The sequence below is a fragment of the Ostrea edulis genome, chromosome 2 (assembly GCF_947568905.1).
Source record: "Ostrea edulis chromosome 2, xbOstEdul1.1, whole genome shotgun sequence".
In the NCBI taxonomy this organism is placed as follows: Eukaryota; Metazoa; Mollusca; class Bivalvia; order Ostreida; family Ostreidae; genus Ostrea; species Ostrea edulis.
In genome coordinates, this window is record NC_079165.1 from 104547143 (window position 1) to 104562905 (window position 15763).

Here is a 15763-nt window from a genome sequence, read left to right on the forward strand (position 1 = left end):
TTTTAATCACCCTATTCTATTTTTACCTTTTCTTGATTATCTACCCTTGGAAGGTGGCCTTGCCCTTTATTTTAACAATTTAGAATTCCCTTTACCTAAGGATGCTTTGTGCCAACTTAGGCTGAAATTGGCCGAGTGGTTTTTGAGAAGAAGTCAAAAATATTAAAAGTTTACAGACGGACGGACGCCGGAATACAGGTGATCAGAAAAGCTCACTTGAGGTTTTAGCTCAGGTGAGCTAAAAATGTAATAAAGGTTCTCGCCACTATGCTTGCGTCCAAACATACATCACCCCACGCGATTCGAAACTCACAGCTTCAAATCATTTCGTTGACAAAGCCATGTTATGTACCCAGTCAAATAGAACCTCGTTCACGTCCATACTCGTGCACGTTTTAAAACAACAATGTCTGTGTCAACTAATATTCCAACAGTTAGATATTTTGGATGAAATCATCCCAACTCGGTTAAAAGATAATTGTTTAAATAAATTTGAATACTGAACTAAATCCCCGCCTGTCATTTGTCTGGTCCCCATCCCCGCCTCTCTGTTTCTACACTTGACTGCGTAAAAGCAAGACTATGCTTTCATAACACTTTCATTACTCAAGAGCTTATTTTGCGTCTAGAAAAAATATGATTTTTTCATTTATATCAGTTATTCATATTAATGATAAATGAAGATACATATCTCGTATCGGATAATACGTATAGATACTAACAGCCACGGGGTTCCATTTGATTGGGTACCCAACATGGCTATATCAACAAACGAAATCAGTGATGTGAAGCTACGAGTTTTCGAGTCGCATGGGGCTCTAATGAATATTTGAAGGTATGTGAGAAAATCTGTAAGGAATTTTTTTTTTGAGACGACAATGCAAGGATATAAACCTCAGCCATGAGTAGATTTTTCTGCACCGTAAATCGCATTTTTTTTTTTAAATAAGGGGAGATCACAAGCACTGGTTTCATACATGGTCCCCCCCTCCTTAATAATACCACAGGGTATCTAACTAGATTTCGGACACCTCTCGCTTCAAGTCCCATTTTACGATTAGTTCGCTATTCATCCTCACCTTTGAGATATAAGTCGCTTTAATAGACATTATTCTTGCTGGTATATCGTTTTCAGCACCTAACATGTAAACTACTTGTTTATTCACAACTTCCGGTCATAAGATCAAAATATTAGAACGTAATTTGATTGGTTACTAAGTAAACTAAAAAAAACTTGAAGGTTAACGTCATGTCGTTGACAACAACGCAACAGCTGATTTTCGACAAGGCGAAAAATGGCCATTCTATACTGGTTTTTCGGCAAAGCGGTACCGGTAGAAGTCATTTAGTAAAGGAAATCGCTCGAACATTGGTTCACGATGGAAAAACTGTGTCCATAACAGCAACAACTTAGTCATATCTCATTAGCAGATTTAAGGGGAGGGGCGCAGCCTGCGTCCCCCCCCCACCTAAAATTTTCAAATTGAAGGTAAACCGTGGTCTCTTGTTTAGAAAAATGTAAACGATAATAGAAACCTTCCACTCTTGGGAAAATAAATGACAAAATCTTTTGATTTAAATTTGTGTCATTTGATTAATTCCACCGTATCAAGGCAGACAGAAAATGGTAGAAATGACTGCATACAAGTAGGGGACATATTATACAATCTGTAAAATTCAGGAGCTTCCGGGGGCTTCGCTCCCTGGGCCCCCAGCATGGTTTCGCACTGGACCCACTGGGGTTATCAAGGTGTCCGCAAGACCCCCTGCCTCATGACGTTGCGCCCCTAATCGTGATTCATGGATCCGCCCCTGCATCTTACAACATGCATGGAAGGTAGCATATATTTCGTTAAGCTACGGTACCTATTATGTTACGGATCCCCAAAAGGATTTATATTTGCTGTGAACAAATCACTAATGGCAAAGATTGAAAATTAAGATTTTCACATAGCAGAAAAAATTTGAAATAGAACTTAATTTGTATTCATTATTATTGTATTGAAATAGAATTGGGGGTGGGGGGCTTTTAATCAAGCAATCCTAGATTGAAACCTTTCACAAGCAAATGAAAGAAAAAGGAGGGAAAGGATATTCAATTCATATAAATTGAAATATTTAGATATTTATGAATACATTTGCTTGCAATTTCATATGAAAATGGAATGGACCCCCCACCCCTCCCGTGACATGCAACAGGCAAATGTTTACCACTACCACCACCCAGCTAGAAATTCACTTCTATACACAGCTTATATAAGCAAATTTTTTTTTTACAGTTTCTAAATAATTCTTAAATGGCTTTCCAAATGGCTAACAATACACAGGTATCTGAATTTTAATCAGTAAATAAATATAGATAAAAAAATTCAATTGAATTCAATTTATTGATTCACCAATCATGTTGGCATTCAATCACGTTAAACAATATGAGATATATGATGATAATACACTAAGTACAAAAAGAAAATCAAAGTACTTAAAGTACTCGTGGGAGTTGAACATTGTGGAAATTCAGTTAGAAAAGATAGTACTGGAAGGGTAGGGGGATAAATGACTGAATACTATCATGATTTTAGATACAAATCAACTGTTGTTGTTTTTCAAAGCGTTACAACAGCAAACATGGATAATGGAAGGCCCATGGGCCACAACGCTCCTCGAGTAACTGAAGTCGTGTTGTTGTTTTCTAGAATTTCACCCCTTTATATTCTCATGAAAAATGTGACCACATATTATGGCCCAAACATTCAAATCAATATGGTTATCAATGCCTTGCAGTTATGAAGAAGTTTTTCCCCTGTATATATACATTCAAGTTTAATCCTAGTTATAGCTAATTCTAAGGATTCATTACTTGAAAAGGTAGTCCAATATGCTAAACTGTCACCTGAGTATACTACAGTCCTGTAGAGGATCAATGGAATGGTAAATAATTGTATAATAACTCAAAATAAATGAAATACAAAAAAATTAAAAATTGTCGGGCATCGGAAATGCACAAGCCGAGTTGCGCAAGGAATGGGCATAGAGGGAACCGGCAGAAAAGTTTTCAAGAATTATCAAGCAGGGAGTAAAATTTTGCGTACATAAATTTCAGTCGACTTAAATCCTTTGTGACCTTGACCTTTAACCCTTGACCAAAATCAATAGGCTTCTTTGTCTCATCAAGGGCGATAATCCATCTAAGTTTAATTGAGATCCTATAATTTGTTAAAAAATTATAGTGCAGAAAACAAAATTTTCTCCAAATTCCAGTCTATTTATAGCCAGTGACCTTGACCTTTGACCTAGTGACCCCAGAATCGATAGGCTTCCTCATCTTACTGACGGTGACAATCCATCTAAGTTTGAATGAGATCCTATAATTTGCTCAAGAGCTATGGTGCGGAAATGAAATGTTGATGCGTGCCCGCCTGCCCGCCCAAAGGCATTTCATTAGATCATAAGCCGAGTTCGACTTCATCGCAACTCCGCTAAAAATGAAACACTAGTCAAATAATGTTATTTATTGCCAAGGTATTTGGGATATTATACTGTGGCTCAAACAGGGGGTGAATGAACCTGACAGTATGGAAAGCACATAGTGGAATCAGACTTGTGATGCTGGAAATCTATAGTGATTAATAAACTATACATGTACAAGATCCATAACTATTTTTTTTTTCAGTTTGTGAGGGAGAATCCTCATGTCTCTTTCATCTGTAGACAAATAAACAATGTGTTTTGACCAGAGCAATTTCCAATCCTTTTTGCAGCATAAATTCAACATTGTGGCAACTGGGTTAAACTTTGATAGTGAAGTAATACATGGCAGCACCTTATCCCATGCTCTTAAAATTTCTGTTTGACACACACTCATGACATCCACTCAAACATTACAGAGTGCAGCAAAATTCCATTGTAATAGTGGATTCAAAATGGATAACTGGTACAAAATATGGTACATACTATTCAAAAAGGATAATGAATTTGACATATTGATGTCTTGGAAAAGAAAATTCTGACATCGGGGCTCTAAGCGTTTTCAAACATTGTCATTTGATAAAAGTGTTTTACATTTTTAAAAATAGAGATTAATATGTCTTTACATACATAGGTGAGAAAGTTTCCATTATTCCTAGCCGAAACATACCATGTATGCGCAAAAAATTCATAAACAAATATCACACTACTCACGTAGAAAATGTGGACCTTACCGTCATCAAGCGCAGCGAAACACGCCATTTCGAGATTATAGTCGACGAAAGCTCGGTAACAGTAATGAATAAGGTACACTCATTTTGTATCTATTTTGTGACTTTCTTTATTAAAAGGAACAGTTCTCTAATGTGTAACGTGCAATTACTACGTAATTCAATAACTTGAAGCATGAAGAAGTTTCACTTTGCCACCGGATATAAGAAATTTTATTTCGTATTCCGATCCCAATCGAAAGTTGTTGACTGGGAATGACGTGTTTTAATTCAATCTACATGTAACATCAAGCATTTTTTATATCACATTAAAAAAAACCCAAATATATACACATACACAATGTTGTAGAGTTATTTCTTGTAAATTTTCTGAGGTTTCGCACCATATTCGATATTTCGCGCCACGGTGTCAATAGGGCTTGTGTGCAGTTGTCGTTCGTTTCCCTATCAATGTTTATAGGTGACGCTGCGCTACAAACGACAATTTTCAACCTTATCTTTTATTTTTCTATGTATATCAGTATCAATTTGATCGAAATCTTGTATTCAAATTGATTTGAATACAATATCATTGCATTTATTTACATGTCAATTATCAAAATTAGATTAATTCAGAAAAGTTACATGGATTATTTAATGGCGGATGTTTATAAAAGTTTATGTTGATTTACCTAGGAGTAAATCAGCTGACACAGAACCCCCGCTGACGACCACTATACAAATCAATACAAATTACTGCGCAGAAAAGTGCGTGATGACCCAGGGAGATTGAACATAGTTCAACTCCCAAAAATCTCTCTCTGTCCTCTCCTCGATTCGAGTCCAATTTTATTATTAAATTCGCCGGAACAAACCTATTCTCGGTCACAGTTAAGCTCAGAAATGATTTTCCTTCTCATCCGTCGCTTCAGAGGTCTAAACTCCCTCGCAACAATCCAACAACGGACATATTTTATCGATATTTTGAACATTCCCACCAAGTCCTGACTACCATGTCGTGACGTCACGAAATTGAAGTTTAAACGAAAGTCCTTATTTTTTCCCCAACAGAACTGAATTACTTTTATGTTAGTCCTACATAGCCCCAAAAATTATATTATTCCATAAAATAATTACTATTTTTCACACGCAGTATATTTTATATCTTTAAAAAAATATATGTCCGTATATCTCAAACCGGAAGTTGTTGTAGTAGATGGATCGTCTGAAAATGTTAAACGGTAGGAACCGATTAATAAACAAGTAGTTTACGGACATGGGACTTCGTTTAAGGTGCTGAAAACAATAGATAGGATAATGTCTATTAAAGCGACTTATATCACAAAAGTGATGATGAATAGCGAACTAATCATAAAATGAGACTTGAAGCGAGAGGTGTCTGAAATCTAGTTAGGTACCTTGTGGTATTATTAAGGAGGGGACCCATGTATGAAACAAGTGCCTGTGGGGGAGATCTGTAGCTCTCTGGTCTGTCCCAATATTTTCTTAAAGAGCTATAGATCTGGAGCTATGTTTTAGCTCATCAAATATAGTTTATCAAAAGTCTCGTAATATCATTACATAAATGATTTTTTATCAAGCTTCAATATTATTCGAACTCCATAAACATAACACATGCAAATAATCACTGGAAAGATATTTCAACGGCTGGACTAATGAATAAGATAGCCGAATAGCATCAAGGAAAGCTGAGTTTTCGTTTTCCTCATTACAAGATTAAAAGGTGAAGATAACGAACAGTAATCGATCTCATAACTCCTGTAAGGAATGCAAAATTAAGAGTTGTGTCAATTAGTTGTTTTTTTTACGAGATAGTTATTTCTTTCTCACAAAACAAGATCTTGAATTTACGATAAAAGATCTTGATTTTTTTTTTATCGTTTTCTCATCATCACGAATTTTTTCTCTCGAAAAAACCCCCGAGGTAATGATTTTGTTAGCGGAATAGAGAGAAACGACCGTGATAAAAAAAAAATAGCGCAACAGCATGACGACGTAATGGCTGTACAACCAAGCAATGACAATGGCGCAACCGTAATGGCACGGTGCGCTATAAATAATCGATATTGCTGTATCATAATCGCACTATCTTGTCATCGCATCACGTGTCATTGCGGCTTCGATCTACAAGTGGCGAAAGCAAGTTCATGTCATCGTTTCATATCGCACTATCTCTCCACCGAGTCAATTTCATTGTGGCATCGTGTTACTGCGCCACCAGCCCACAGGGGATTGAACGCGATGACGAAATTCAGCGATGACGATAACAGGGTGATGCATAACAATTTTATGATAACATGAAGGCGGTGACGCAATAGATCATCGTGTCATCGCTAGTGGTCTGTTCTCATTACGGTATCGTACGTCGACAATATGATGGCGCGAGTGGAAATAACGTGGTCCTACCATAATACAGTTCGCATTTTTAGTTCCACTTATAAATTGAAACTGGTTTGATTTCTTTTACATCTTCTAACCAATTTTTAAACCCCTGTACCATGTCTGTTTCATGACGTCATACATGTATCGAGAGCGGAAAAAAAAATCAATCAATAGGCTCGACTCAAATCCTGTAGCTTCTAATTGATTAAAATAACATCAAACCAGCGCTTCATTTTTCAGGGGGAAAGCCGATTTTTTAAAAAATTGATTCTTTTCTTGAAGCGTTGGAGAGCAAGTCGACCAGGGTTGGTTTTAACAAACATATACATGTATTGAAAATCACTGAAATGAAAATATGAAATACTTTATGAGTTCTTTCAATGTAAATGAACGTCAATCAGCCCAATTTGTTGCTTGATATTAAACAAATCATGCCTGGTATCATGGCATGCCCTCTTGAAGTTTAACAAATCAAGAGATTTAAAACATTCTATTCTGAGACATTTAGAAAAGTATTTCATTCCTTGGGAACTTTGGCATTGTTTGCTTTGATTGACTGCAACAACATCAGATTTGAGACAATTGGTTGATGTAGGTGCATTCTATGTCACATGACAAACAGTTTGATATATATGATATAGCATACGTATCGGGACTAAATATTTTGTGGTAAAATTGGTCTAGAGAAACATAGGGTGATTTTGATTTATGTGGATTTTGACTTTGACTGAGGCGGAATTTGACTTTGACTGAGGCGGAATTTGACTTTGACTGGAGGCGGAATTTGACTTTGACTGAGGCGATTTGACTTTGACTGAGGCGGAATTTGACTTTGACTGAGGCGGAATTTGACTTGATTGAGGCGGAATTTGACTCTTGATTTAGGCGGAATTTGACATCGATTTAGGCGGAATTTGACATTGATTGAGGTGGAATTTGACTTTCATTTAGGAGGAATTTAACTTTGACTTAGGCGGAATGGACTTTGATTTAGGCGGAATTTGACTTGAACCTTAAACGCAAGAACATCCGTTACCCGTAAGCCCATCAAAGAGTTGCTATCACGACCTGTTGATGTCAAATATTTTTGATATTCACTGTGTACACAGTGTCAATTTGACAATTTTAGCTCTCGATAATTTTGTTGTTGATGATTCCGAATACCGTTCCTAGGTTCGCGAACATCTGTCATTGATTCATTCGAAGTTTTATTCTCGATTGCGAAAACTGAACAGAAAACGCTCACTTGAATGACTTCATATAAATTGTAAGACATTCAATGAATAGATACTGCAGTAAAATGATAAACATGTAAGATGATGTTTCACATGAAATAAGCAAAATGCCATCACGATTTCGTATCACGCTAGCAATGTATTGTAAAGTTTTGAACCTCCTATACATTTTGTACGACTGTTGCGAGAACCATGCTTTCTCTAGAGTTAGAAGGTGAACATGTTCTTATCTACTGTAGTATTCTTGACATAAAAGAAAATTATCATCCAAAGATAGACTCAAATGTGATTCTGGCGAACAAATCCTAGTAACAACTGGGGGGGGGGGGGGTGTGTGTGTTAAATACCGGGCATGTCTAACTTTTTTTTTTTATTTAATATCAGTGTGTGATAATGAAACGAGGCGACTTTTCATCATCACCACGCGGTCAAGAGCAGTTCAATAAATGTCATTCTGTTATTCCCAGACTTTCAGACATGCATACTTATTCATTTTAACTGACCTTTGAAATGTTATGTGTCATCGTTAATAATAATTTTCTCTGCCAACGCTCGTTTAGGTCACCCGAGTCATTCGGGTGATGTAATGGTATTGGTCTGTGTTCGTCGTTGTTCGTCCTCCGTCGTGCGTTAACAAATGACCATTTTAACTTTTATACGTGTCCTTCCAATTCTATTCAAATTTGGTATGAAGCCTCTTTGGGACAAGGGGACACAAATTGTACATTTCACGACTCCTGCACCCCTGAGGTCTTGAGAACGGGACAAAAACTGCCAAAAATTGATCATTACAAAAAAATCTTCACTACAACTGCACTTCTCTAAATGCATAGTCATGTGGAGGAGGAAGGCCTCTAACAAAATCATCAATTTCATGATCCCTTGGGTAGAATTTCTGACTCCAGGGTGGGGGCAAACTTGGCACATACTTGCTTATGTGTAAAACTTTTAAATGTCATCTTTAATGCTACTGATACTAAATTAAAACTAAAGAGAAAAGGTCACCCTTTACCAAAATCATAAAATTTTATAATCCCTGTGGTAGGAGTTTTAGTGCCAGGAATAAAACCCCTCTACTTTAAACTGTGAAATCCACCCCACCCCCCCACCCCGAGTCAGGGCCAGGCTCCAGGGCCAATACAATAACAATATATAGTAAAATGTTAAAAAGTATTGATTCTTAAAAAAATATTTGCCTCTAATATTACTATGTAAATGGAAAATAAATTGCAAGCTTTATCGTAATGTACAGCAAGTCTCCTATGTAATGTACACACTTGTGAATGTTTCGTGCCACCCCCACCCCACCCCCACCCCCCATCAGCCCCTCCCCTCGTAGGGATTCAGATTTCGGGGAGGGGCCAATATATAAAATGATGTAGTAATATGTATTAAAATTTAGAAAATCTTCAAACTTCCTCCACAAATTATGAGAGATATACAGAAATTGAGAATACATGCTTATATTGCACATAACTCTCTCATCTTCAATTGTAAAACTGACTGACTCTTCCTGAGACCTCTTCAGAGGAGAGGTCAAAACTTCATTACCATTTTTGTAAAATAATTAATGTTGAGAAAATATTCTATTTCGGAAGAAGTGGAAAATAAATTGAATGCTTAATATTATCACATCCCTTGCCAGTGAACCTCGAGAGGAATATTGATGTTGTTTCATAACAATACGGAAGTTCCGATTTCCCCAATAGTTATTTCCCTTTGTCGAACTCTTCCGTAAATTATGACGTAAAATATGATGACAGTGGGTACATTTGCTAATTACTATCGTTGTATTATTTCTTAAAAGATGATATCCAGAGTTCTGAGACCATCCTATCTCAGGGAAAAGGCAACTTTAGTGAGTTGATGAGCATTGGATAACAAAATGGCTCAAACAAATATTGTTAATTGCCATCTTTCTTTGATAAAAGCGTCACTCGTGTAGAAGAGGAAACGAATAATGATTCAATAGTCAATTTGATGATCTTATTCAAACAAATTATGCTTGATATGGCCAGAATATGCATATCAGTGATTGATATAAACAAAAGTTACGCTTTTATTACATTAATCGTACGTAATCGTTATGTACAATGCCAGTCTACGATATAATGTATACATTGTGTACCTACCATACGTCATAAAATGCGAAAGAGTTCGACAAAGGGAAATAACTTTTGGGTAACTCGGAACTTGCGTATTGTTGTTTGGTTTTCAGCGCTTGCCTGGTATTGCGGGTACCTATTTCATGACCCACTTAATTTATCCATATACCGGGGTATTGCCCAAGAAATGAGCTCAAAGATTGGGATGCGTATTGTTTTTGTCTGGTATGTCTGTCAAACCCTAACCTTGGCTTTGAGTTTTAAACTGTAAGAGATAGAGACTTCTTTAAAGCTTGCCTGAATTTCCCTCTGGCTCAGTGGGTCAAATGGCGTTTTACCAAAAATAAATACTCTAAAATTTTGAAAATAAGCTATAGTTTATTTTCAAAAGTTTTGGTAAAGAAATAGGTGCTTATTTTCAAAACATGCTTATTATCAAACTCTAGCTTATTTTCAAGATTACATTTTTGTAAGAAACAAACGAAAAATCGAAATGGAGTTTTAAAAAAAATCGTAACAGTCAGGTATCTGTATACGTGATTAAACAATGCATGAGTTTCGTTCACAGGAACACATTGCTGATTTATAGATCAGGCTTAAAATAAAAATTGATTTGTTTGATGTACTCCGACCGACCCGTGAAATTTGCCCCGACCCGATCATTTTTTCCGCACTTTGGAAATTTCATTTTTTTTATTTGCTCCCTAGAAAATAGACATTCTTCGAATTCGTATTAAACTTGATGCCATTTTTTTCTTATTTGGACTAGTTGATTTTCAGAATTCTTGTTATCAAAATCTCCTTAGGGCGTCTTTCGGTTCTACTTTCACTTTGATAATGACCATTTGTTAATCCGGGAACTTTTGTACACTTTTCTATGTGAACGATCAAATATACCGCATCACAGCTGCAAATCACCACATTACCTACCAACAAGATAGAACAAGGAGCTACGAACTCCCCCGTCGAGGCCTGATCGTATTTATGTACAAAAGTTTCAAAGCCATGTTATTTAAAGAAAAAATCATGTGGGGTAGCGCACCAAAATGATGGCGGACCACGAGTCGGCGTTTAAGTTGATGGTCTATATTTCTGAAAAGGCACGCATATTATTTTGATATGGGATTATTTAAATGTTATGACGATTTAATAGGTGAACAGCATTTTTACTTTGCTCTTAAACTGAGACACACGAATGGAACACGATCGTCACAACAATTTGAACGATGCGGGGAAGTCGGCATTAAAATTATATTGGGTAATATTAAAACTTATTGTAAATTGCTGTCATCATGCAATTCACTTGGATATTCATGGATGACATTAAAGTGTTTAAGTGATTTCTATTATGAATATCGGAATCGACCGGTGGTAATAAAAAGGGGTGTTAATTTATTTATTAACAACTGTAGAGGTCCTAATCCGTGACGAATGCAAAACGTCCTGGGTAAATTTCAGGAGACATTAGAAGATTTACGTGTATTATATACAATGTGTACAAAATGAATGTTCTAAACTCTATTCTGTTTGGCAGCGTTATGTGTTTAATGAAAACATATGAAAATTTGTAAATCTGATTTTTCAAACAAAAACAAAAAAATACCGACCTACCTACCCGACTTGAAAAATGTGGGTCGGAGTACATCAAACAAATGTTTTTTTAATGATGGCCTCACATTGTGATATTTTACACGTTCATGTTCGAATCAAATTCATGTGAGAGGTAAATATTGAAATTCATAAATTAGTCTGATTTGTCTCTTATTCATAACAAGATTGCTACGCGTAGCCATATGTCCCCCACCGCCACAAAAAAAAAAAAGGTGAAGCAGGAAAGTCCCATAACTCCTGTAACATTTGTAGAATCAAAATTGCAGTGAGATATGATCAATTATGTACATGTATTGTGACTAACACTCCTGCAAAATTTGAACAAAATCCGTACAGCGGTCTCTGAGGAGTTGCATCCACAAACTGTTCAAGAATATGGTGTAGCATGTACAAATTCAACAAAGCCCCATAACTCCTGTACAATTTGTCGAATCAAAATGGTGGCGCAATATGATCAACTACATATGGTGACTAACAATCCTACAACAATTGAACAAAACCTGTGGAGCAGTCTCTAAGGAGTTGCGTCCACAAAGTGTTCCTATAGTGTAGAATGTACAAATTCAACAAAGTCCCATAATTTTAACTTCTGTAATTTGTCGAATTATAATAGCGGCGCAATATGATGGCAGATGGTGACTAGCAATCCTACAAAATTTAAACGAAATCTGTTGAGCGGTGTCGGAGGAATTGCGTCCACAAAGTCAAGTGGGACGGACGCACGGACACAGGTTTTTCAATGTTCCCTTCCGTGTGGTGGTGGGGGACAAGTTGCAAAAAAGGGTGGCTTATTTTTAAGTCCCGCTTATTATCAAAACCAAAATAAACTCAAAATTCTAAGGTAAAAAACCCATTAAAGTTTGGACTTACATTAATATTAGCACCATGGATTTGTTTGATTAAAATCTTGTACGAGTTTGCTCCAGGGATCCTTGAGTCAAACAGTGTGGCTTCCATTACTAAAAATAGATTTTATATTGCTTCTCAGCTATAACTTAAGAAAGGTTTGGAATTAGATGTTCATATCTACAAGACGGGCTGGAGTAATGGAAAGGTCATCCCTTTGAGGTTTCTGGTCAAAGAACGTGGCACACGTTACTAAAATATATATCAGCACTTGGCTTAATTGTAATACTGCAGCACTCCGTGGGGAAATGGGATATACTTAAGAGCTAAAGATCCATTCCAAGTACAAATCTTCGATTTACAGCGCACCTTTCAGCGCAATCTGTAGTTATGATAAGTATGTAAAGAACGGTCTGACAATTAGTATCGAACACGTCAGATAGCGTGCGACCAAACGACAATTTGTAATTACAAATACAATCATTATAACGATCACAGACAGCGTGCGACCAAACGACAATTTGTAATTACAAATACAATCATTATAACGATCATAGAATTTGCAAAATGCTGACTTTTAACGGAACTGTTGAAACCTCTGTAACACAAATTTATTTGTCAGTAGGATGCCTCGGTTTAAAAAAAAAAATTATCATACGCAGAACATGCTTTCGCATATCGAATCAGCAGGGAAACATAAACAATAAATGTAGGTGATAATGGAATTTTCCTACATAAATATGGAAAGTTGAGGGTAGAAAAGCTGAAATCATTCCGTTTATCATGAAGTTGAGTTGTTAGTTTGCTGTTAATGTCTATGTTTAGTAAAACATCCAAATATGAAAACAGAAATGGAAGATTCCATGGTGTCTTATTTTGAGTTCACTGGGGTATCTCGTGTAAAGTAAGCATTTCGCAAATTATATGGTCGTTATAATGATCTATTTGCAAAAATGACTCGTCATTAGGTCGAATGTTGTCTGATGTGCTGCAAACCAATCTTTATTCCGTTCTTTTACATACCGATCTTGACTACGGATTACTCAGTTTATCTGATCAATATATGGGGCCCACAACGGGTGTGACCAGTCAACAGCGGATGTTTACTCCTCTTAGGCACCTGATGCCACCTCTGGTGCGTCCAGGGGTCCGTGTTTGTCCTACTCTTTATTTGTATTCTTTATAGGATTTATCAGATGCAGATCTGTAGCTCTATTGTACCGGCCCACTATTTTCCTAGAGAGCTACAGATCCGCAGCTAAGAATTTATGAGATTGATCACTGCTCGTAATCTTCATTTCTTCATCAAACTAACATGACGTCATCGATAAACTATAAAGGTTCCTTTTCTCATATGATGTATCATACCAGTTTTGGTTACCATTGCCCATTTAAATTCCAAGAAGTTGAATTTTTTTTAAATGACCAAATATAAACCAACACACCAATTATACTATGTACATTATATCATGACTCATATGGACTAAAATGAAGTGAGTGTTTACTGATGGGTATAGATTTTTCTTCTCACTCGCAGACTCGAACGATTTCATATTGTTTAAACTTTGATTGAACTTAGTTTGTCACATCTTCTGAAGAAAGCAAAGACATATATTAAAATGACATAACATTTTACTTAATGATATTTAACTTTTTGAATTAAAACAAAGTTCAATGACTACATGATTCATACTGAATATCAAATTCTCTCTCTCTCTCTCTCTCTCTCTCTCTCTCTCTCTCTCTCTCTCTCTCTCTCTCTCTCTCTCTCTCTCTCTCTCAGGTGTTCAGTCCCTTTACAGGTACAGCAGATACCTTTTAGGTAGAGTTCAGCATCTGCACGTCTGTCGTGATGTGTCAGGACATTTGCGAACATTCCACACTGTGGGGTGGGCATCTTGTAAATCACTTGCTGGGGAAAATCGTACTCGTACTTGTAGGTCCTATATTTGACCTAAAACATTTTTCAGGTCAAACAAAATTCTATAATTAATACACCTGGTAATTAAATAGTAAACTCACAAACATTTGTGGTCAATAAAAACGGTGCTAATTGAAACACATTGGGTTCATAATGAGGATCAATACCTATTTTTGATGCAGCACATGACTGTTTCTTATCAGTGATAAAACAATCGCGAACTTATTCTGGAGCTGCCAAATACAGAAATGTGACTTTTTGCCTCGTTTTGAATGTATAAGATACTAAATTAATCAGAATAATGTACAGAGTTTGGGACAGAGAATTCTTTTTACCTGTGTGATTATATCATTTACGTAAAACTGTCATTAAATTTGGTCTACCATACTTATCATCGGTATTATTCCCCCATTTCGAATTGCCAATCGAAACCGAAAAATATTGCATGACAATTACTGTAACAAACATATCCGATCCAGTTTAATTTCATTTCTAAATCTAAAACTGTGAGATTAATTATAGAGAAAACATATTCCACATTTCTATTTTGCAGGGAAACACAGTCTATAATGCATATTACTATTACTTGTTAAGTTTGTCACTGACTGTCTATAGAAATTTCGCCTCGCCTTCTATGGATTTTAACAACTGATTAATTTCTGTAGACCGTCAGTAACAAACCTAATAAGTATTTTGGTTTGTCGAGGAACACTACATCTAATATGTAAATATGGTATGTACACGAAAGAGATACAATTAAAAAGACGTTCCGGACGCCATGTTGCAATCTAAATGCTATCCCCGTCTAACGATTCACGCTATGTCATTGGATACGACGCGTCACATGATTTTCGTATAAATTTCATTAAAAGGTGAGTAGCAAAATTCAATATGATAATGGTTTTATTTTGTCAAGGAGCATACCATAAAAGACATTTTATATATTTCGTAATGTTTTAAAACAAATCCGAATATTACCGTATATGGACAATAGAAACATTGTCGGCAGTCACGTGACGCGTTGTATGCATACACTAATCTACTGGTAGACAGCGCTACTAAAATACGTAGATTCAATAATTTATTATTGCTAACACATGATTCAGAATAAAGTCAACAGAATATGTTATACTAACACTTACCTGTTTAATTTAAATTTGGTTATAAAGTATTGTCAGGGGTATATAGTGGAAGACGGTATATTACATAATAAAAAGTACCTGACGATTGTAAAAATAAATAAATATATAATACCTCTACATATATAAATTAATTCTATTAAAAGGATTAGTCATTGTTGTGGAAACATTCCTTTCTACCCCGTAGAGAACTTTTGATAAACTTCTTACTACTAATTCATGAACTTTTAGATGTGTTACAAGTCAAGTATTCATAGTCCTTTGTTGTTGAATACGTAATAAATGTTTAATGCTGCTGTGTCTTTAAAACTTAACCACATGGGTTTTT

At 36.0% G+C, this 15763-nt stretch overlaps 1 protein-coding gene across 2 annotated transcripts in view; it reads right to left on the minus strand.

Moving 5' to 3' along the window:
• Positions 1-15763, minus strand: part of LOC125667296 (uncharacterized) — a 93451-nt gene that overhangs the window by 7870 nt on the left and 69818 nt on the right. For both annotated transcript variants that reach the window (XM_048900725.2, XM_048900724.2), the window contains exon 16: positions 14191-14329. In XM_048900725.2, the coding sequence (XP_048756682.2) occupies positions 14191-14329 (139 nt within the window). The remainder of the gene's footprint in view (positions 1-14190; positions 14330-15763) is intronic.